The following is a 16,724-nucleotide window of genomic DNA, read 5'->3' on the forward strand; positions in this document are numbered from 1 at the left end:
CGGCACCACACAAGCAAATGCATGTTACGCTGATCTGTTTCACGATGGTGTTCTATTTACGATCATGTGGGATGTATTGAAGTTGGTAATATATGAGCAAATTAATGCAAAGTCACTATTTACCTGACACACTAATATTTTCATTTTCATTTTATTTCATTTTTATACTGATAGAGATGAGATTGACTACCTGTTGAAGTGTGCAGACAGGAATAACGATGGAAGGATCGATTTCAACGAGTTCACAGAGAGATTCCACGGACCAGCCCAAGACATCGGTATAGGAAATATTTCCAGCCTTAGTGTAGTTTGATTAATAGTAATGAATGTTACTGTATGTATATCTATTTGTGTGTGGGTGAGTGTTGATGTGAGTGTGGGTGGGTATGTATGCATGTGTGCTCACTTCGAGGATGTCCTCGGTTCATGGATCCTTTGATGTAGGGGTACATAATTATATTAAGGTGCTCTATTTGCAAAGAAAAAGTAAATCCTCACTTCGAGGATGTCCTCGGTTCATGGATCCTTTGATGTAGGGGTACATAATTATATTAAGGTGCTCTATTTGCAAAGAAAAAGTAAATCCTCAGTTATGTAGTACACTTCCGAATCATCTTCGGGATGTTATATATTACTACAAACATGTTTGTAATAATGGATTAAAATACTGATCTGTACAAACTAGTCACTGATTTACAGCAGAAACGTGTACAAATTTGTGTGTGTGTATATTTATAAGTGTATTTACACCCTTTTTACACTTTATTTCACAAAAAAACTGCCTTTCTCTGCAAAATTGAGAACTTACTTTAGTAGTGACATATAATTTTTAAGCTGAAGATTATTTACATGTACAATGTACATGTATATATTTTCATTATCTTTTTGGAATTACTTGATATTTGACCCAATTTCCCTTAAACCAATAATTGATGTGAATAGAATGTATAATGTCATTGATCCCAGCAAGTCTCATTTATCATTTAGTATGTAAGATATATTTATTCCTTCTGAATTTCAGGTTTCAATCTTGCAGTGCTGTTGACCAACCTTAATGATCACATGCCAGGTGAAAGAAGGTAAAAAAATATTTAGAAATATATTTTGCATTCTTTTAAAAAGAGGTTTAATATAAGAAGTAAATTATCACAGTGTAGTGGAGAATGTTTATATTCAGTTTATAAATGGTCATCTTCATTCATCGTGCAACAAAGGAAATGCAGTTGAAGTTATTGCTGCCTGTTTTTGTGAAGGAACATGATTATGCAATAGAATAAAGAATTACAAATTTGTTAGAAACATGATACGATTGACTGGTACTATGTCGTGTTTTGAGAGCCAGAAAGTTGTCTACTTTGTGTAAAAGCATGGCGGCTCTCAACCGACTGTGTTGTTTTTAATGTTTCATGTATGAAAAGTGTGATATATTTCTATTCATATGAAATACTGTTACCTCTGATTGTTTAACAGGTTGGAGCGGTTCTTACTGCAAGCAGAGAGCTTGCTGACCTACTTTGAGCCCTACCTGGGTCGTATTGAGATCATGGGTGAGTTCTGCACTGCCTCTCCCTCTTTCCATGAAAGTCTTGCATCTACTGTACAACCGCTGTAGCCAACTTTTATTTAAAGCTTATCTGTTAGTTAAGTGTGTGGCTCAGTCAGTAGAGCGTCATACCAAAAGACATAAAAAGACAGGATGCTGCTATCTTGTTTGGCGTTCAACAATAAGGGATAGAGCAACGTCGATCTGGCGCTGCTCAGTGGCTGCCGGGCTCACGTTCAATTGGCCAAAAAGAATTTCCATTTTCGGTTTAACTTAATAAAATTTGGAGTGGACTTTAAAAGATTATTATTATTATTAAGTGGAATATTTTGGGAGCAGCAACAGAGAGTACAGAGGAAAGTTGTGATCTTCAACAGTTAAAAGCACTGGTGATCTTGTATGTATGCAGTGCCATATTACTGTTATCAAAACTACTGTATGCTATATTTAATGTTAGCCTGTTTGATATGATTACCTTTCATTCAGTATGCACTTTTATTGAGTTTCTATCATGAGTTATCTCTGTCTTCCATATTGAATGGATTGAATGACAGTTACAATTTATAAAACACTATTTTATTTTAAACATATTAAGCTGTTTTTTAATATTTTACTTCCTTCATATTTATATAACTGTTTATTTAATTGATTACCATTTGATTATGATAACTTATAATAATGACAAAAATGAATATAATGATGATGATGATGATGATGATGATATAGTACTTGTATATGTACATGGAATCCTACATGTATGTAAGAATGTATGTCTTTTGGCTGTATGGTTTTATCTCACCATAGCATATATTAGGAAGATCAGTTTGATGTGACGAAACGATCTGAATTTGTCTACCAATGATTTCAAATACTATGTGCTTGAAGAGAGTCACAAATTTATGCTAATCATGTATTCTCTCAATCATTCTATCTATTTGATATATTTTTCACCTGCAGGCAGCAGCAGGGGCATTGAGCGGGTGTACTTCAAGATCACAGAATCACACAAGGCACAGTGGGAGAAACCCCAGATCAAGGTACATTGTCAATCATTTATCTTGATTCTAAAAAATAGTACCCCCATAAAAGATATGACAAAGCTACTGGGAAGAACATTTGTTTAATGCAGATTAAACATTATTTTTGTCATCAATCAACTTCAAAGATATTATCACAGCAAGAAGACTATTTAATTATTTAATTAAACCCTCCTGCACCTCAACACACATGAAATTATGAACAGTATTAAAACAAAAAAAAACAAGTTTTTACCTGTGACTATGACTGTGGTGGTTTTTTGTTGTCTCATAAATCTCCTATTCACCAATATTCATGAATATGTATAAGATTAAATATCAAATTACATATTATTTTGATATTTAATCTATTCCAAATAGAAATACAAATAGACCAGAAGATAATAGTTGTAAGAAAGGATATTGGAAACAAGAAATATTCACTTCTGAATATTATTTTAAATTATGCGCAATATGCAATTTATAAATGTTAAGAAGATCGTTAATGGTTCTGTTTACTACCCACATACTTTGTTTTTTGAACTCAAGTCGTTGCTAAGATTATTTTTAAGATATGAATGTGTTAGCAAAGAAAATAATACTAAGCTGGAAGAATTGTTGAATGTACTTTAATCTTTAACCTATGTTATGTTTCACTCAATTATTGAGTTATTAATGTACAAATGTATTATTATTATGGAAATAAAAACCTCGTTTGAGGATAAGAGAAAAAAAAATGAATATGTATAAGATTTGTAACAATATTGATGTTATGCAGATTCTACTACAAAATTTCAGGGACTAGTGGTTCATCCTCTTGTCTTTCAATCTGGAAATTGTGGGTTTAAATCTTTCCCCACAGACAATATTTAGGTCCATTTACTCTACTTTGGTTAGATATTCACCAAACCTTTAGAATAGCTTCTCCTTGTCCATTAGGCATATACTTGTATCTTCAATTAACCTCTCATTGACAATTTGAAAGGCTCCTTAATGTAAGGAATTTTCTAATCACCCCAAATTATAGTACTTCTTCTAAATTTCTCTGGATGATAGTTTGCCATCCTTGAATATTGTTGAAAATCATAATTTTATCACACAGAGGTAGAACCAGATCATAAGGACATGGGGCTGGTAAATACATGTTTGATTTCGATTAGGTTTAATATTACCTAGCCTTCATTCAGATCTGTCAAAAAAGAACTTTTAAATAAAAGACATCTCTAAGTATTATCCCTTTTTTGTGCTGAATGTATCTTTTCGTACCACTTCATTTGGCTAAGCTACCTTAAGGAGTTGAGAATATGGATACACTGTTCAATATAGTTATATGTATGAAGGAATAGCATGTTTAAATATTTGTATCCAGAAATTTTTGATTTGTTGATTCATGTGTTTGTTTGTTTTATTGTTTGTTTGTGTTATAGGAATCTAAACAACAGTTCCTCCACGAGGTGGTCAATGAAGGAGGAGAGAAGGAGAAACTGGAAGACTTTGTCAACTTCTGTGAGGACACCATCTTTGAGGTGAGCTTTACTCTCCTATAGTTTCTCTATATTATCATGCCGAGAGATGCAATAGTTCAGCTATGTCAACCATATTTAGTAGTGATTTGGCAGTGATGCACAGATCAACAAGTCAGCATTTTTGTTTTAAAATGACGATAACTGCTCTTGTATGAGAAGGCGGAGTTATAAGAGTTCCTATAGATAGATAGTACAGGTACATACAGGTAGGGATTAGTTTTGGTAGTAGGTTAGTAGTAAATGATTAAATGTCACAAAATTATGACTACCCCATGTCAGGAAAACTTTGTCTGAAGAGCCATAAGAGCATCAAGTCTTTGTTAATGGATATCTTCTCGGCCCTAAACAAAAGACTCTGTGATAGTAATATACTGCGCATGCAAGAAGAATGATAACGAGGAACTTTTGTGCATGACCATAAAAATTTAACAATAATAATAATAATTGGATTTATAAATTGCCTTTTCCAGAGGATACCAGGTGCTGTCCCTTCTTTAAGAGAGAATTCAGAATTGTAGAGGTACGTTATATATAATGGAATGGTGTACTCCATTCTCCACTTCTAACTTGCCACGACCTGTAATTTTTCCCCCTCACAGATGCAACACGCAACCAGCATCAGCGACACCGGCGAGAGCCTCCCCGAGGTCTTCATGAGCCTGCTGACCTTTGGCGCCAGCCGGGACTCCAACAACTGGCTGGTGTGGCTGGTGAGGGGGATGAGGCCGTCCAACATCCGCAGGCTGATGGGAGACTTCTTCAGCAGCTCGCAGTACAACATCAAGCAGATCCGCTCCCTGTCGCTCTTCAGGCTCTTCTTTGGCGTCATCAAGCTCATCTTCCTCGGCGTCTTCAAGCTCTTCAAGTTTGCCTTCGTCATTGTGGGGTGAGCCAAAACAGACATTCTTGTCACTCCTTCTGTCTGTCTGTATGTTTGTCTGTCTCTCTCTCTCTCTCTCTCTGTCTGTCTGTCTATCTCTCTCTCTATGTCTGTCTGTCTATCTCTCGCTCTCTCTCGTGCTCTCTCTCTCTCTCTCTCTCTCCCTCCCTCTCTCTCTCTCTCTCTTTCAGTCTCAGTATGTTTTTACCCTATGGGCAAGGCTAAAGTATTTGGTCAATTGCTGCCTTATATTTATCAAAATATTGGAAAATAATTGACATTGAAAGTGTCACTTGCTTTGCATGTGTATCTGTTATCTAAGGCTGTTGTAAATAGTTTTGTTTCTGTTCAAACTGTTGAGTGTCAAAGATATCAAATGTGCGACTATCTCCTGTATGCTTTCTTTTGCACTGATCAGGGTACTGATATACATGTATGAACAGTTTTCTTTTACATGACCGTGTGAGTGCTTGGTGATGTGCCTGAGGAATGTACTTGCATTTTCATTGTCTATTAAGCCAAATACTCATTGATCATTCATAGCACAAAATAAGGGAATGTGAAATGTTAGTGGTTTGATGTAAAGGCAGTTTGCTTTTGCTGATGAGCTACTTTGATTTGGTGGCCTGTAGTGCATGTAAACTGAAACACTTATTGGCAATTATGGTCTAGTGTTTTGGGTTTTTTTTTTTGCTACCAGCATTATCATTGAGCATCATTGTATTGGGAGTGTAAACTCAGGAATCAAACTCTGTATAGAATAGCAAGATCGTTGCAAAGAAGTGATTTAACAATTTGGTTTTAATGAAATGAGATGAAAGATGAAGGATGTTTTTTCTCCTTAGGAAATCTGGAAATGGTGTGTTAAATTAGCAATGGGGAAAATATTTTGCTTTCCTTACTCTTTTCTTTTGCACATGCCCCCCCCCCCAAACTACTGGATTCCAACTCTTTACTAATAATTGCATAAGACCTATGTTCCTTATTCCTAGTTGACAGGGATGCCAGTTTACAGGCAAAAGCCTGAATTTAGGCGCTGTCAAGTTATTTTCAGACCATAGTTTAGGCCTTTTGTGTACAAAATAGCTCATTCTAGGTGATTTTCAGGCCCTCTGATCAATTCTTAACTGACATCCCTGCTATTAGGACTTAGTAACTAAGTGTGCTACCAATAGTAACACACTTAGCCCCCCCCCCCCCCCCAATATTGTGTTAGTGATAAGAGAATGCCAAGTCCAGTAAATATTCTAGTCTAGCGCCATCATGTGGCCAAGTATATACAGTGGCATAAATATCTTGGTCTCCCAGGATGTGTATCAAATCCCACTCTGTGTGCTTTAATTTGATTGCAAGTTGTGATGCCTTGATGCTGGGTTTCATATCAGATTTCAATTAAAGCTGCACTCTATGGTTTGCTTTGAGGAAATGATATAGTTGAGAGTATTTAAAGTTCTTATTGGCTTCACTTTCATGAATGTTTTCTAGACTTTGACTCCTATGAGTCATAAGATGTATTTGTCAAGGGAATATAATATTAAAGATACAATAGTATGAAGATTTTTAATGGTATTTATGATGAAATGCTGAAACCTTTGAGTGGATGGTTCTTCTAGCACTGCTCCTTTTAGTGATGGAAATAACGCATTTATTTTTCTCGTTAATGTTGATCATGTGTAATTCAAAATAGTATTTGATTATCGTGAGGGCTATCAAAACAAAATAAATTCTTATGTATATCTAAATACCAGAAGAAAACCCCATCCCTAATTTTTTTTATTTCTATAATATTTATTTATATTTTTTTAATGTAAATGAAAATGAGTTTTTGAAATGCAAATAAAAAAAATTGGAAGGAAATTTAAACAATGGAAAATATTGGATGTTCTTGTAGATGTAGATTCACATCACAATGCCCCCTCAAGATTGTCTTTAAAATTGCATTTTTTTTTAACATCACACATCATTTTTTATGATTTTCATGTGCAATTGACCAGATGGCATGTAATACATGCACATTCAGGATGAGTGCATATTCTGTTCCATCCAATTATACAAATTTCTTTCTTCAATTAAACCTTTAATAGATACAGAGTTATATGATTTGGTTAATGGCCCTTGAATGTACCATGCACAAACATGACTCCATAAATTGGTGCAAGGTTGAAATAACATTTTCTTTCCTATTCAAGACAATCCATCTGTCAAAAACATGCAAAGAGGAAGCGAAATGAACATGTTACTCTTATAATTTAGTGCCCCACCCCCATTTCATGCATGTTCCAATGTTAGGCCAACAACTGTCATAAATGTTTATGACCTTTGTCATCTTTCCCCATGAGATAAAATAATACTAAAGAAGGAAGCAAGCACACATAAACGTCACAAAGCTTGTGAGTAATTTTAATCCCTTGTGTATATGTTTAGTCACTGTGAAGAGGAAATAAATGGATATACCAGTATATTCTATCCATGCATGAAATTAAATACCCTGAGACAGTATTTGGTTAATACCTGAAGGTTTCTTTATGCCACTTCCTTTCACGGACTAGTGTCCAAGCATGGTTTATATGCTTGCAGAATACTGGGATATAAATTACAACAAAACTGGAGAGAGTCCGGTTTGAAGGGATTAGACCTACTTTTTAGAAATTAACAAATTAACATATCTGTTTGGAAATTCCCATACTGTTTGTTTAATATATATATGTAGTATTTTGGTGCACAAATTAAAAATATAATTGAGAAACATTGATCTGTACATGTATCTTTTAATGTAGTTTTAATTGGTTGCCATTTGTTTAAATGGTATTTTATCCATTTATAATCAGATAAATTAAAAAGCAAAAATGAAACCTTCTCAGTAAGTTTAAATATAAATGATCACATTCACTTATGCATATTTCTTCAATGTATCAAGTAGCAATTAATCATCACTTTTGAAGTGTTCACTTGAAGTGCATAGTGTGCAAACACTTAATTAATCGTTAATCAAGGTTAACATTTGGTCAAAGCACAGGATTGAAAACAACTGAATGTCTGGTCTTGGTCTCAACAATGGTGATCCGAAATTTGCACCAGCAACTATTGCTTTTGACTTTATTTTGCCAAAACTACATAGGATTAGGATTGCAATTGTGTTTAGAATATAGGTTAAGGGTTAGGGTAGGGTATGGTGTTTGGAATAGCATTAAAGTTAAGAATCCAATTAGTGTAAGAAATTACCACCGAGGAACAGTTACAGGAGTATGTGTTGTACATCCTTGACAATCCAATACTAGGTTGCAGACAGAGATACAACACTTTCTTCCTCAATCAAACACACCTTGTCCCTTTAAAGATAAAGACCAGTTATGGTCATGCGATTGCATTGTGAAAGAAACGTTGTGGGATCGATCAGAAAAGGTTGATCATCTAGCACATAAGTATTGGTGTGTATTGCAAGGTTCTGGAATCTTTAAAATGATAAGAAATTTGGCCAAGTCTTGGTAAAGTTACAAGCACTGTACACAGAAAGATGTATATGGGACTACCCTATATCTATCCAGTCCAGATAGATATAATAATTTACCAAATATATCAATTAGTAGGCAGTTTCCCGGCAAAATTTGTATCATCACGCATTAGTCAAAACATATTCTTTCACATGATTGGTAAAAAGAGCTTCCATTTCATTTTTTGAAATGGAGGCGTTTCCAAAACTGGTCTTTACCTTTAACGTTGATTGAGGAAGTGTAAGCTGTGAAACCGTAATGTGATTTCCTTTGCTGTGCTGAGGCTGTGGGATTGAATTCGACTTCCTTGTTCTTTTGCTTGTTAGCCATGAATAGAAACTAGAGCGCTGATTTCCCACGTGAATCGTAATGCCCAGATTTACATTTAGTTGAGGCAGAGCTTATGAAGGTTGGGTAAATAAGTGTTGAGATTTCTTTCACATTATTTCTTCTTTGGTTTTCCCTCTCTTTTTTCTTTCTTCTTCTTTTTATACACTTTCTTCTTTTACTCTCTCTCTCTCTCTCTCTCTCTCTCTCTCTCTCTCTCACTCTGCCTTACTTTCCTGGCAATATCCTCTCGCTCTCTCTGCCTGCCCCCTCCCCCCCCCCCTCTCTCTCTCTCTCTCTCTCTCTCTTTCACGCTCTCCTTCTCTGGCACACCTACTGGTAGCCTAAAGAGTGCTGTGTGTTATTGAATAGCAAGCAATTTGTTTACAATCCTGTATCTGTGCGGCTTATTTCCTAGGGGGTGTTTTTAAAGGGAGAAACTAAGCAAACATATCAATCAAACTAGGCAAACATCTTGTGTTTGTCTACCACCATGATTAACCAACCCAAAGACTAATAGACCATGAGGTATTTTGCTAGTGGATTATTTCTGTCCTGTAAATTATATGGATAAAAATATTAATTCTTATAACAAATGTTGCTGGAGGTGTGAACTTGAAGAGATAAGGAAATTAATGCAGCAAGTGAGAGAGGAAGGGGGAGAGAAATAGAGAGGAGAGGGAGGGTGAAGAGAAGAGAGATACTGAAGAGAGGGCGAGAGAGGGCGAGAGGGGAAGGTGAAGAGAGGGGGAGGGGAGAGAGGGGGAGGGGATCAGGATCATGGAAAGAGGGGGTATAAATGAAGGGACAATAAGATAGAGGAAGAATGGCAGAGAGAAAGAAAGAAAGGTATAGAAGAGGGCGCGCGAGGGATAGAGAGGGACATAGGGAGAGACAGCGAAAGAGACATACACTCTGGAAGATGGAGAAAGACAAAGAGGGAGATAAGATTAGATAGGAGAGAAGCAAACAAAAGAATGGAATAATAAGCACTCAGAGATGGTAGTAATAGAAGATAAAATATAGCGAAAAAAAGGAAGTTTAGAGAGAGAGAGAGAGAGAGAGAGCTGTTAGGCAACATATAAAAGAGGGTAGAATATTGAGAGTGAGAGCTGTAAGGCAAAATATTAAGGAGGGTAGAATATTGAGAGAGAGAGAGAGAGAGACTTTGGGGGGGGGGGCAGGCTGTGAGCTTAAAAGGAAGTATACTTTTGTATGTAGGGGAAGAGACTTCAAAGTCCCTGTTTTATAATTATTGAACCTTGAAATATTTTTGAATTGATTTTTACAATTCATTGATTATTGTGAAATGATTCATGATACAAATATTTGTAACTATTACCAAGAAAAGTGAGAATTAAAAGATATTAAACTTTAAAAACTAATCCATTACACTCATAATTCAAGCAAGAAGTTTCATGTCGTTGCTGAGGATAAAAGATATGGGGTTGAAGATGTTTATGTCTTAATATTTCAGACTTATTCCGTATTTGAATTCAGTGTGATCTTTGATTGACCCCAACCGAGTTACATTCATAGAATTCATTCTATTCTCCCAGTATGAATAGAATTTCCAATGCAAATCACCTGGGCAAATATTGCTCTGTATATCTACAGTAAAAACAATCCTACGTCACGCCAGCAGCTCATGCATGTCACTCCAACCAGCTAAAGCAAGCCATTAAAGTCTGAATTTTTTTTTTCTTCTTGGAAATTATTGAAGTACAGAAAAATATCAGTGTAAATGCAGCTAGAGTATAACTTTTGACCTCTATCTATGGATCCAGACCAGACCTACTAATCTAGTGTTAATCAGAGTATCCTTTACCTTGTTAGTGTGCTCAAGAATGATTGCTGTAGACTTGTTCCCATTTCCTTTTCCTGGGCATCTTTTTGTCCACTTATGCCAACTTTAACAGTGGCATTTCCTTTGAAGATATCCTGGTAGGGTTTCCTGTATGAAAGTCTAATAGGTTGGTCCATACAAGAAAAAAAAAGTAATTGCCTCTCACAAGTACATATAGTGATTTATTTTGTTCATATTGTCGGCTTCCACGCAAGGAGGCCGTTATTGCTATTCACAGTATTTGGCTCTTACATCCTTATAGCCTACAATTTTAGCCTGTAACCTAGGGATGCATCCATTAAAATAGAAATTGTCTTTGAATCATCACTTAAGGATACATATAATACAATTTGTTATGTTGGCAGCTGATGGGCTCAATTGTACATGGCCAGCAATGTACGTTTCTAGGAATACCGGTACTTAGTTTATTGTTAATTTTGTTTTTAAAGTTTCTTTTACTATTATAGAGAGTTATGTAATGCATTCCAGTTTTCAATTGTCTGACAGTAGTGATTTTAAGCTATAAGTTATACGTTATAAGTTGCTTTTTTATTCCTATATAATACAAAAGTTAAGAAAATTGAAAAATTGTGTTTGGGACTCCCTTTTAGCTAATTTGTATGTGAAATTAAACGAACCTAATTTGTACACGTAAGCAATTTATAGCTGTAGTTTTGACTACAGTAGATATTATTCAGCTTCTATGCTTCTTTTTGGAAATAAATGGATACTATTTATGGTAATGCAGTTTAAAATCTCAATTTTTTTTGTTTCCCCTTCTTCTTCTTCTTCTTTTTCTTCTTCTTCTTCTTCTTCTTCTTCTTCTTCTTCTTCTTTTCTTTTTCTTCTTCTTCTTCTTCTTCTTCTTCTTCTTCTTCTTCTTTTTTTTTTCTGTTGTCAATGAGATCAAAGGTTTTCCAATGTATACTCAATAACTTTGCCCCTTCTATGCAAACAGCCAGTACTTGCATTGATAAGGCTGTTGCTATTCAATGACTGAATTGTTAAAATTGTAGTTACCATTCCATTTCATTATGCAGCAGATCTTAATGTTATGTAACACTGTGTATCGTAGTATGCTGTAATACTACACTGAATAGATAGAAAATTCCACTTACGGTAATACACAAAATCATCCCGTTTCTTTAAATTCCCCACCATATACATTGCTTCTTCAACATTTTAGTGACTTTGAGAACTCTATATCCACTAGAATCCTATCAATTACTACCACACACATTCCATTTTTTTTTATCCATCATACGTAATTACATGATTAATGTTATTATTTTTACTAAATTTTTCTAATTGTCTGGTAGAAATTGATGAGTACAGGTACATTGCTGATGGACATTCTACATTCATAGGAAAATCATTAATTTAATTGTTATCAAATCAAATCAAATCAAATCAATTAGACAAAACGACAGTTGCTTGAAGTTATAAAATTTGGCAAGGAGTTATTATGCTGTAAATACAGCCTGTATAATGTAAAATAGGCAATTTGATACATGCAATTAAATTCCATACATCAATTGGACCACAGTTGCCCTTGACAACCTTAGAAGTTAAATGGTTGTTTGCCCAACATACAACAGATATTATATGCAACCTATATTTTGACACTCAAATTATATTTCATTTCAAACTCAATAAATGGTTAGTAGGCAGGTGGGGAACTTAGATTTTAGAATTAGTCTTGAATTTTAATGAGTCATGTAAACGGTCTATCGTGATTGCATTGCAAATGAATACAGGTCACCTATGGGATCATGCATGAAGCCCACGCATACCGGCCGGTACCTCTCTTTTGTTGGTAGTCGTCATCCGCCTATTTTGAAGCCTATATATATGCTGAATAACAACATTCCTGGAACTTTTGTTTGATTGTGTAAGCTCGTGATGCTTCACTTGACCTGTAGTGTACTCACTAAGCTAATGGGAGGTTGCATGGGTTGGGGTTAAGGAGAAAAATAATTTGTAAGCTTTCTTGTTCATTTTATGTCAGTTTTGAAGGGACACCGTGTATCATAGAAGAAACATTCCATGAAAAGGATTGCTCATCACATACCCTCACATTGGAAATGTAACTGAAACTAGCTTAAAAGTTTGGACCAAACTTGCGTATATAGTCCCATATACCTTTTTCTGTGTGCTGTGCTTGCGACTATCAGCAGGGTTTAGTCAATTCCTATCATATTGATTATTCCAAAAACCGCACATAAAGTTCAAAACCAATCTTTCCTGGTCGACTAGTACTTAACTGTATGATGCCAGAGCAGGGAAATTCAAGAAACACATTTGACGATACTTTTAGGAAAACTCAGTGAATTAGGAAAAAAATTATGAATTTATCAAGTAACAGCTTTTCCATTTGCTTTGTAAAGAATTCTATAAATTTCCAGTGTTTTAGTTGTTGATGAAGGAAGAGATCTTTTTTTAATAGATGGAATAAATCTAAGGGATATAATGATACTGTATACTGTATTCTCTTGAGGAAATAAAAACAAATACATTTTTTGTAAGTACATAACAAAATTTAATATCATGTTTGCAAAATTTATTCCAGATTTACTGCTTTGTGTTTGATAGATCATAACTAAAATAAACTCTACAACTTTTCTTTTATCCCTCAATTATATTTCCCTCAATTTTCTTTGAGCAATGTCTCTGATTTTTTTGTCTCCTTTCCTCCTTTGCAACTTACTGTCAGGGTTGATTGCCCTGTAAATCTTCTTGAGTGATTCAGCTCTCAAAAGAATACAAAGAGTTCAAAAAGGGAAGTTTGTCACTGCATAGATAATCCATATTAGTCATATTGGTGCCTGTATCGCCAGCTTGTAAACAAATCAACATGACAATACATAGGTAGGGTGATATTTTGTTTCCTTAAAAGGTATTGGTGTAGTTCTTGTGAAATTCAGTAATGAAATTTCAAAATTTGAAAATTTTGATCTATTACTAGAATTCTTGACCAGCTGAATTGGTACGTCTGTACTGCACCAAAATCTGTATTGTTAGAAAAAATGATTTATATCTCTGATAGAAATGTTTTAAAAAAAATACCATTCCAATTCTAACAATGATAGACAAGATTATTTTAAATTAACGGTAGTTTTGTACCTTTATCAGGTTCAGGTATTAAATGATATTTGGATGCATGTCATAAATTATTCCATCTGTTTTTGTTAATTAAGCAAGTCCAGTCATGTATGGGAACTGTTTGTTTGCTAAAAAGCATATGCGTGTATGTGACAAACATCCAGAGCTGATATGAAAAACAGTATTTTTGCATGCCCGTTCAACCAATGCATTATAAATCATTCATACAAGCATGTACATATGTTACTTGTTATTCTGTTTGTGTACCATTATATTACATAATATCTTACATAATATCTTGTATGGAATTACTTTTGTCCTCATAAAAATGTCAGCATCTTCGAAGACATAGATATAAATAAGTGGATACCAGTAAAAAGGGCACCATCCTGCAAAGAAATTTGAGTGTGTTGACAATATTAAATGGGTTGACAGGTGCTGGTCTGTCTTGACACTTTTGAATGTGAGATTGTGATATGGGTGAATGCTGATGACGTAGATGACAGCTTTGTGCTAGTAGTCTGTTAGTAGTCTGGAGCCTCAGACTCTCTCTTGACACTTTGTGGTAGTCTGTTAGTAGTCTGGAGGCACAGACTCTCTCTTGACACCTCAGCAATTTGGCTGATAATAGTGCCCTTAATTTGCAGCCACTTCAAAAACCACCCTAATAACAACAGCTTCAGTACTGTTTTATAATAGAGTTAATATGTGTAGGAACAATCTGGTGAATGGGAATAGCTTTATTTAATGATTTTCCTATGGATTATTGCTTACTGTTTTTATTTCACATATTTATCATGAATGAGTTATTGACTGATCTGTTCTTATTCTTGTGGAATTCATGAAAGGGGGGGGGGGGGAGTTGAGTACCGGTAGGTAAATTAGGGAGAATTAGAAGTATAGGCCTGATATACAGTAGTTTTTAATGCTCACACGCTTATTATATACTTCCGTGTAGCATTGCCAATATAAACATTTATGGTCACATATCATATACATGCTTGTCATTATAAGGCCCCATTAAACTATGCATGAATTGCTAACTTCATGTGCCCATTTCTTAGAATTGTGATGACTCATAGAATTGTTAGAAAATAATTTCCAAAACCTTAAAATTACTACTCATATTATTCACCAGACATCAGCTGAACTACATCAATCAATCATCGTTTGACAATTCAAGTTTTGAAGAATGAAAGAGCTGGTGTGAATATGCATGATAGGACTATGTATTGCCTTTTTATTGAGGCGACGTACATGCTCTTAGTGTCAAACCTCATCTAAAAGTAGAGCGAGCAATTAGTACATATCTTTAAATTCTGTCTAAAGCCTATTATTCACCAGATCCATGCCTGAATAAGAAACAGAATGCTTTGAGTCTTTCAATTCATTACTGTACATAACTGCAAGTCATGTCCTGTCATATTATCTACAGATCTGATGAGGGTAAAGTGTAGGTGTATGATTGCCAAATAAATCCCTAACCATTTATTGACTAGCATTTGTTATTGCATCTTGGCAATTAAATCAACGGTTTATTACACATTCCATTCCTGTGACGTCACTCGTGGATTGTACTCTATCTCTACCCATCATCTCCATATATTGCAGAGTCGTGGTTACTAATGCTATGCTTTATAAAATGAGTCACATTTTGCTTGTGAATATATATAAGATGAGCCTTTGCCCTTTGTATATGTATATACATCTATATTGGGTTGTGTATGTGCAATGCCGGTGGGATATGTTGAAGTGTACTGCATGCACCCTTCGAGCACATTCACGTTAAAAAGTAATTACATGTCACGTATGAGTCACATGAGCATGTATAGGAGAGATAGAAAGAAAGAGACGGACAGACAGACAGACAGAGACGGACAGACAGAGACGGACAGACAGAGATGGACAGACAGACAGACAGAGAGAGAGACAGAGAGAGAGACAGAGAGAGAGGGGGGGGGGGAGAGAGAGAGAGATAGAATGGAAGAGATGGACAGACATAGAGAGAGACCGAGAGAGACAGAGAAAGAGAAAGAGAGGGAGAGAGAGATAGAAACCGATCCCATGCATGCAAAGTGGTTGTGGTTTAGTGCACATACAAGTGTAACCTGCATTGTAACTTTACTTCCTGTAATTCATTGCAGTAAAAGCTTTGTATTGCTGACTGCTGTTGTTATTCAATCCCATTGTCTGTTCGAGCCAGAAGGGCGTTAACTATATAGCCCTTCTAGCTGGATCCAAGGTCCAAACAGACCATAGACTATTAGCTGGGTCATCAACACAACTTTTTAATTTTGCCTGCCATTGGCTATATCTCCCCCCCCCCCCTCATTCTCTCTCTCTCTCTCTCTCTCTCTTTTATTTATTTCACTTTATATCTCTTCTTTTCTCTTTTCTCTTTCTTTCTCTTCTGTTTTCCCTCATTTTTTTTTTTTTACTTTTGTACCGGTAGTCAATTTTCTTCTCTGTTCTCTCTGTATATTTTCTCTCTATCTATTTGTCTCTTTTCTATTCTTTCTTTCTTTCTTCTCATTCTCTCCTAATCCTATCCAATCAGCACTCCTCCCCTCTCTCTCTCTCTCTCTCTTTCTCTCTTTCTCTATCTCTACTTCTCTCTTTCTCTCTTTCTCTTTCTCTCTTTCTCTCCTATCTTTATTTTCTCTTTCTTTCTTTATTTCTCTCTTTCTATCTTTATTTCTCTCTTTCTATCTTTATTTCTCTCTTTCTATCTTTCTTTCTCTCTTTCTATCTTTCTTTCTCTCCCTCTCTCTGTCTCTATGTCTTTCTCTTCTTCATGTCTGCATGCTGGTAAAATGATGTGTAACTCAATCGGTTCTCCCTTTAATGACATACCCAGGTATTGTTTCACCCCTGCTTTCCAAGGTCTACCCCTCTGTATAAGTAAGCCCTAGACCCAGACAAACTCGTGAAACCCGTCACTCAACTATTCTTGCACTTGCCAAACACGGAACCATTTTATATAATCCCAAACT

General features: G+C 35.4%; 1 protein-coding gene across 1 annotated transcript in view; it reads left to right on the forward strand.

Moving 5' to 3' along the window:
• The window catches only part of LOC580223 (ryanodine receptor 2), a 173,182-nt gene extending 168,207 nt beyond the window's left edge, over positions 1-4,975 (forward strand). Inside the window, exons 105-110 of the mRNA XM_030999251.1 lie at positions 175-278; positions 1,022-1,079; positions 1,471-1,547; positions 2,501-2,580; positions 3,987-4,085; positions 4,685-4,975. Of these exons, the coding sequence (XP_030855111.1) occupies positions 175-278; positions 1,022-1,079; positions 1,471-1,547; positions 2,501-2,580; positions 3,987-4,085; positions 4,685-4,975 (709 nt within the window). The remainder of the gene's footprint in view (positions 1-174; positions 279-1,021; positions 1,080-1,470; positions 1,548-2,500; positions 2,581-3,986; positions 4,086-4,684) is intronic.
• The last annotated feature ends 11,749 nt before the right edge of the window (positions 4,976-16,724 follow it).

Source organism: Strongylocentrotus purpuratus, unplaced genomic scaffold, assembly GCF_000002235.5.
Source record: "Strongylocentrotus purpuratus isolate Spur 01 unplaced genomic scaffold, Spur_5.0 spur5_scaffold_5, whole genome shotgun sequence".
Taxonomy (NCBI): Eukaryota; Metazoa; Echinodermata; class Echinoidea; order Camarodonta; family Strongylocentrotidae; genus Strongylocentrotus; species Strongylocentrotus purpuratus.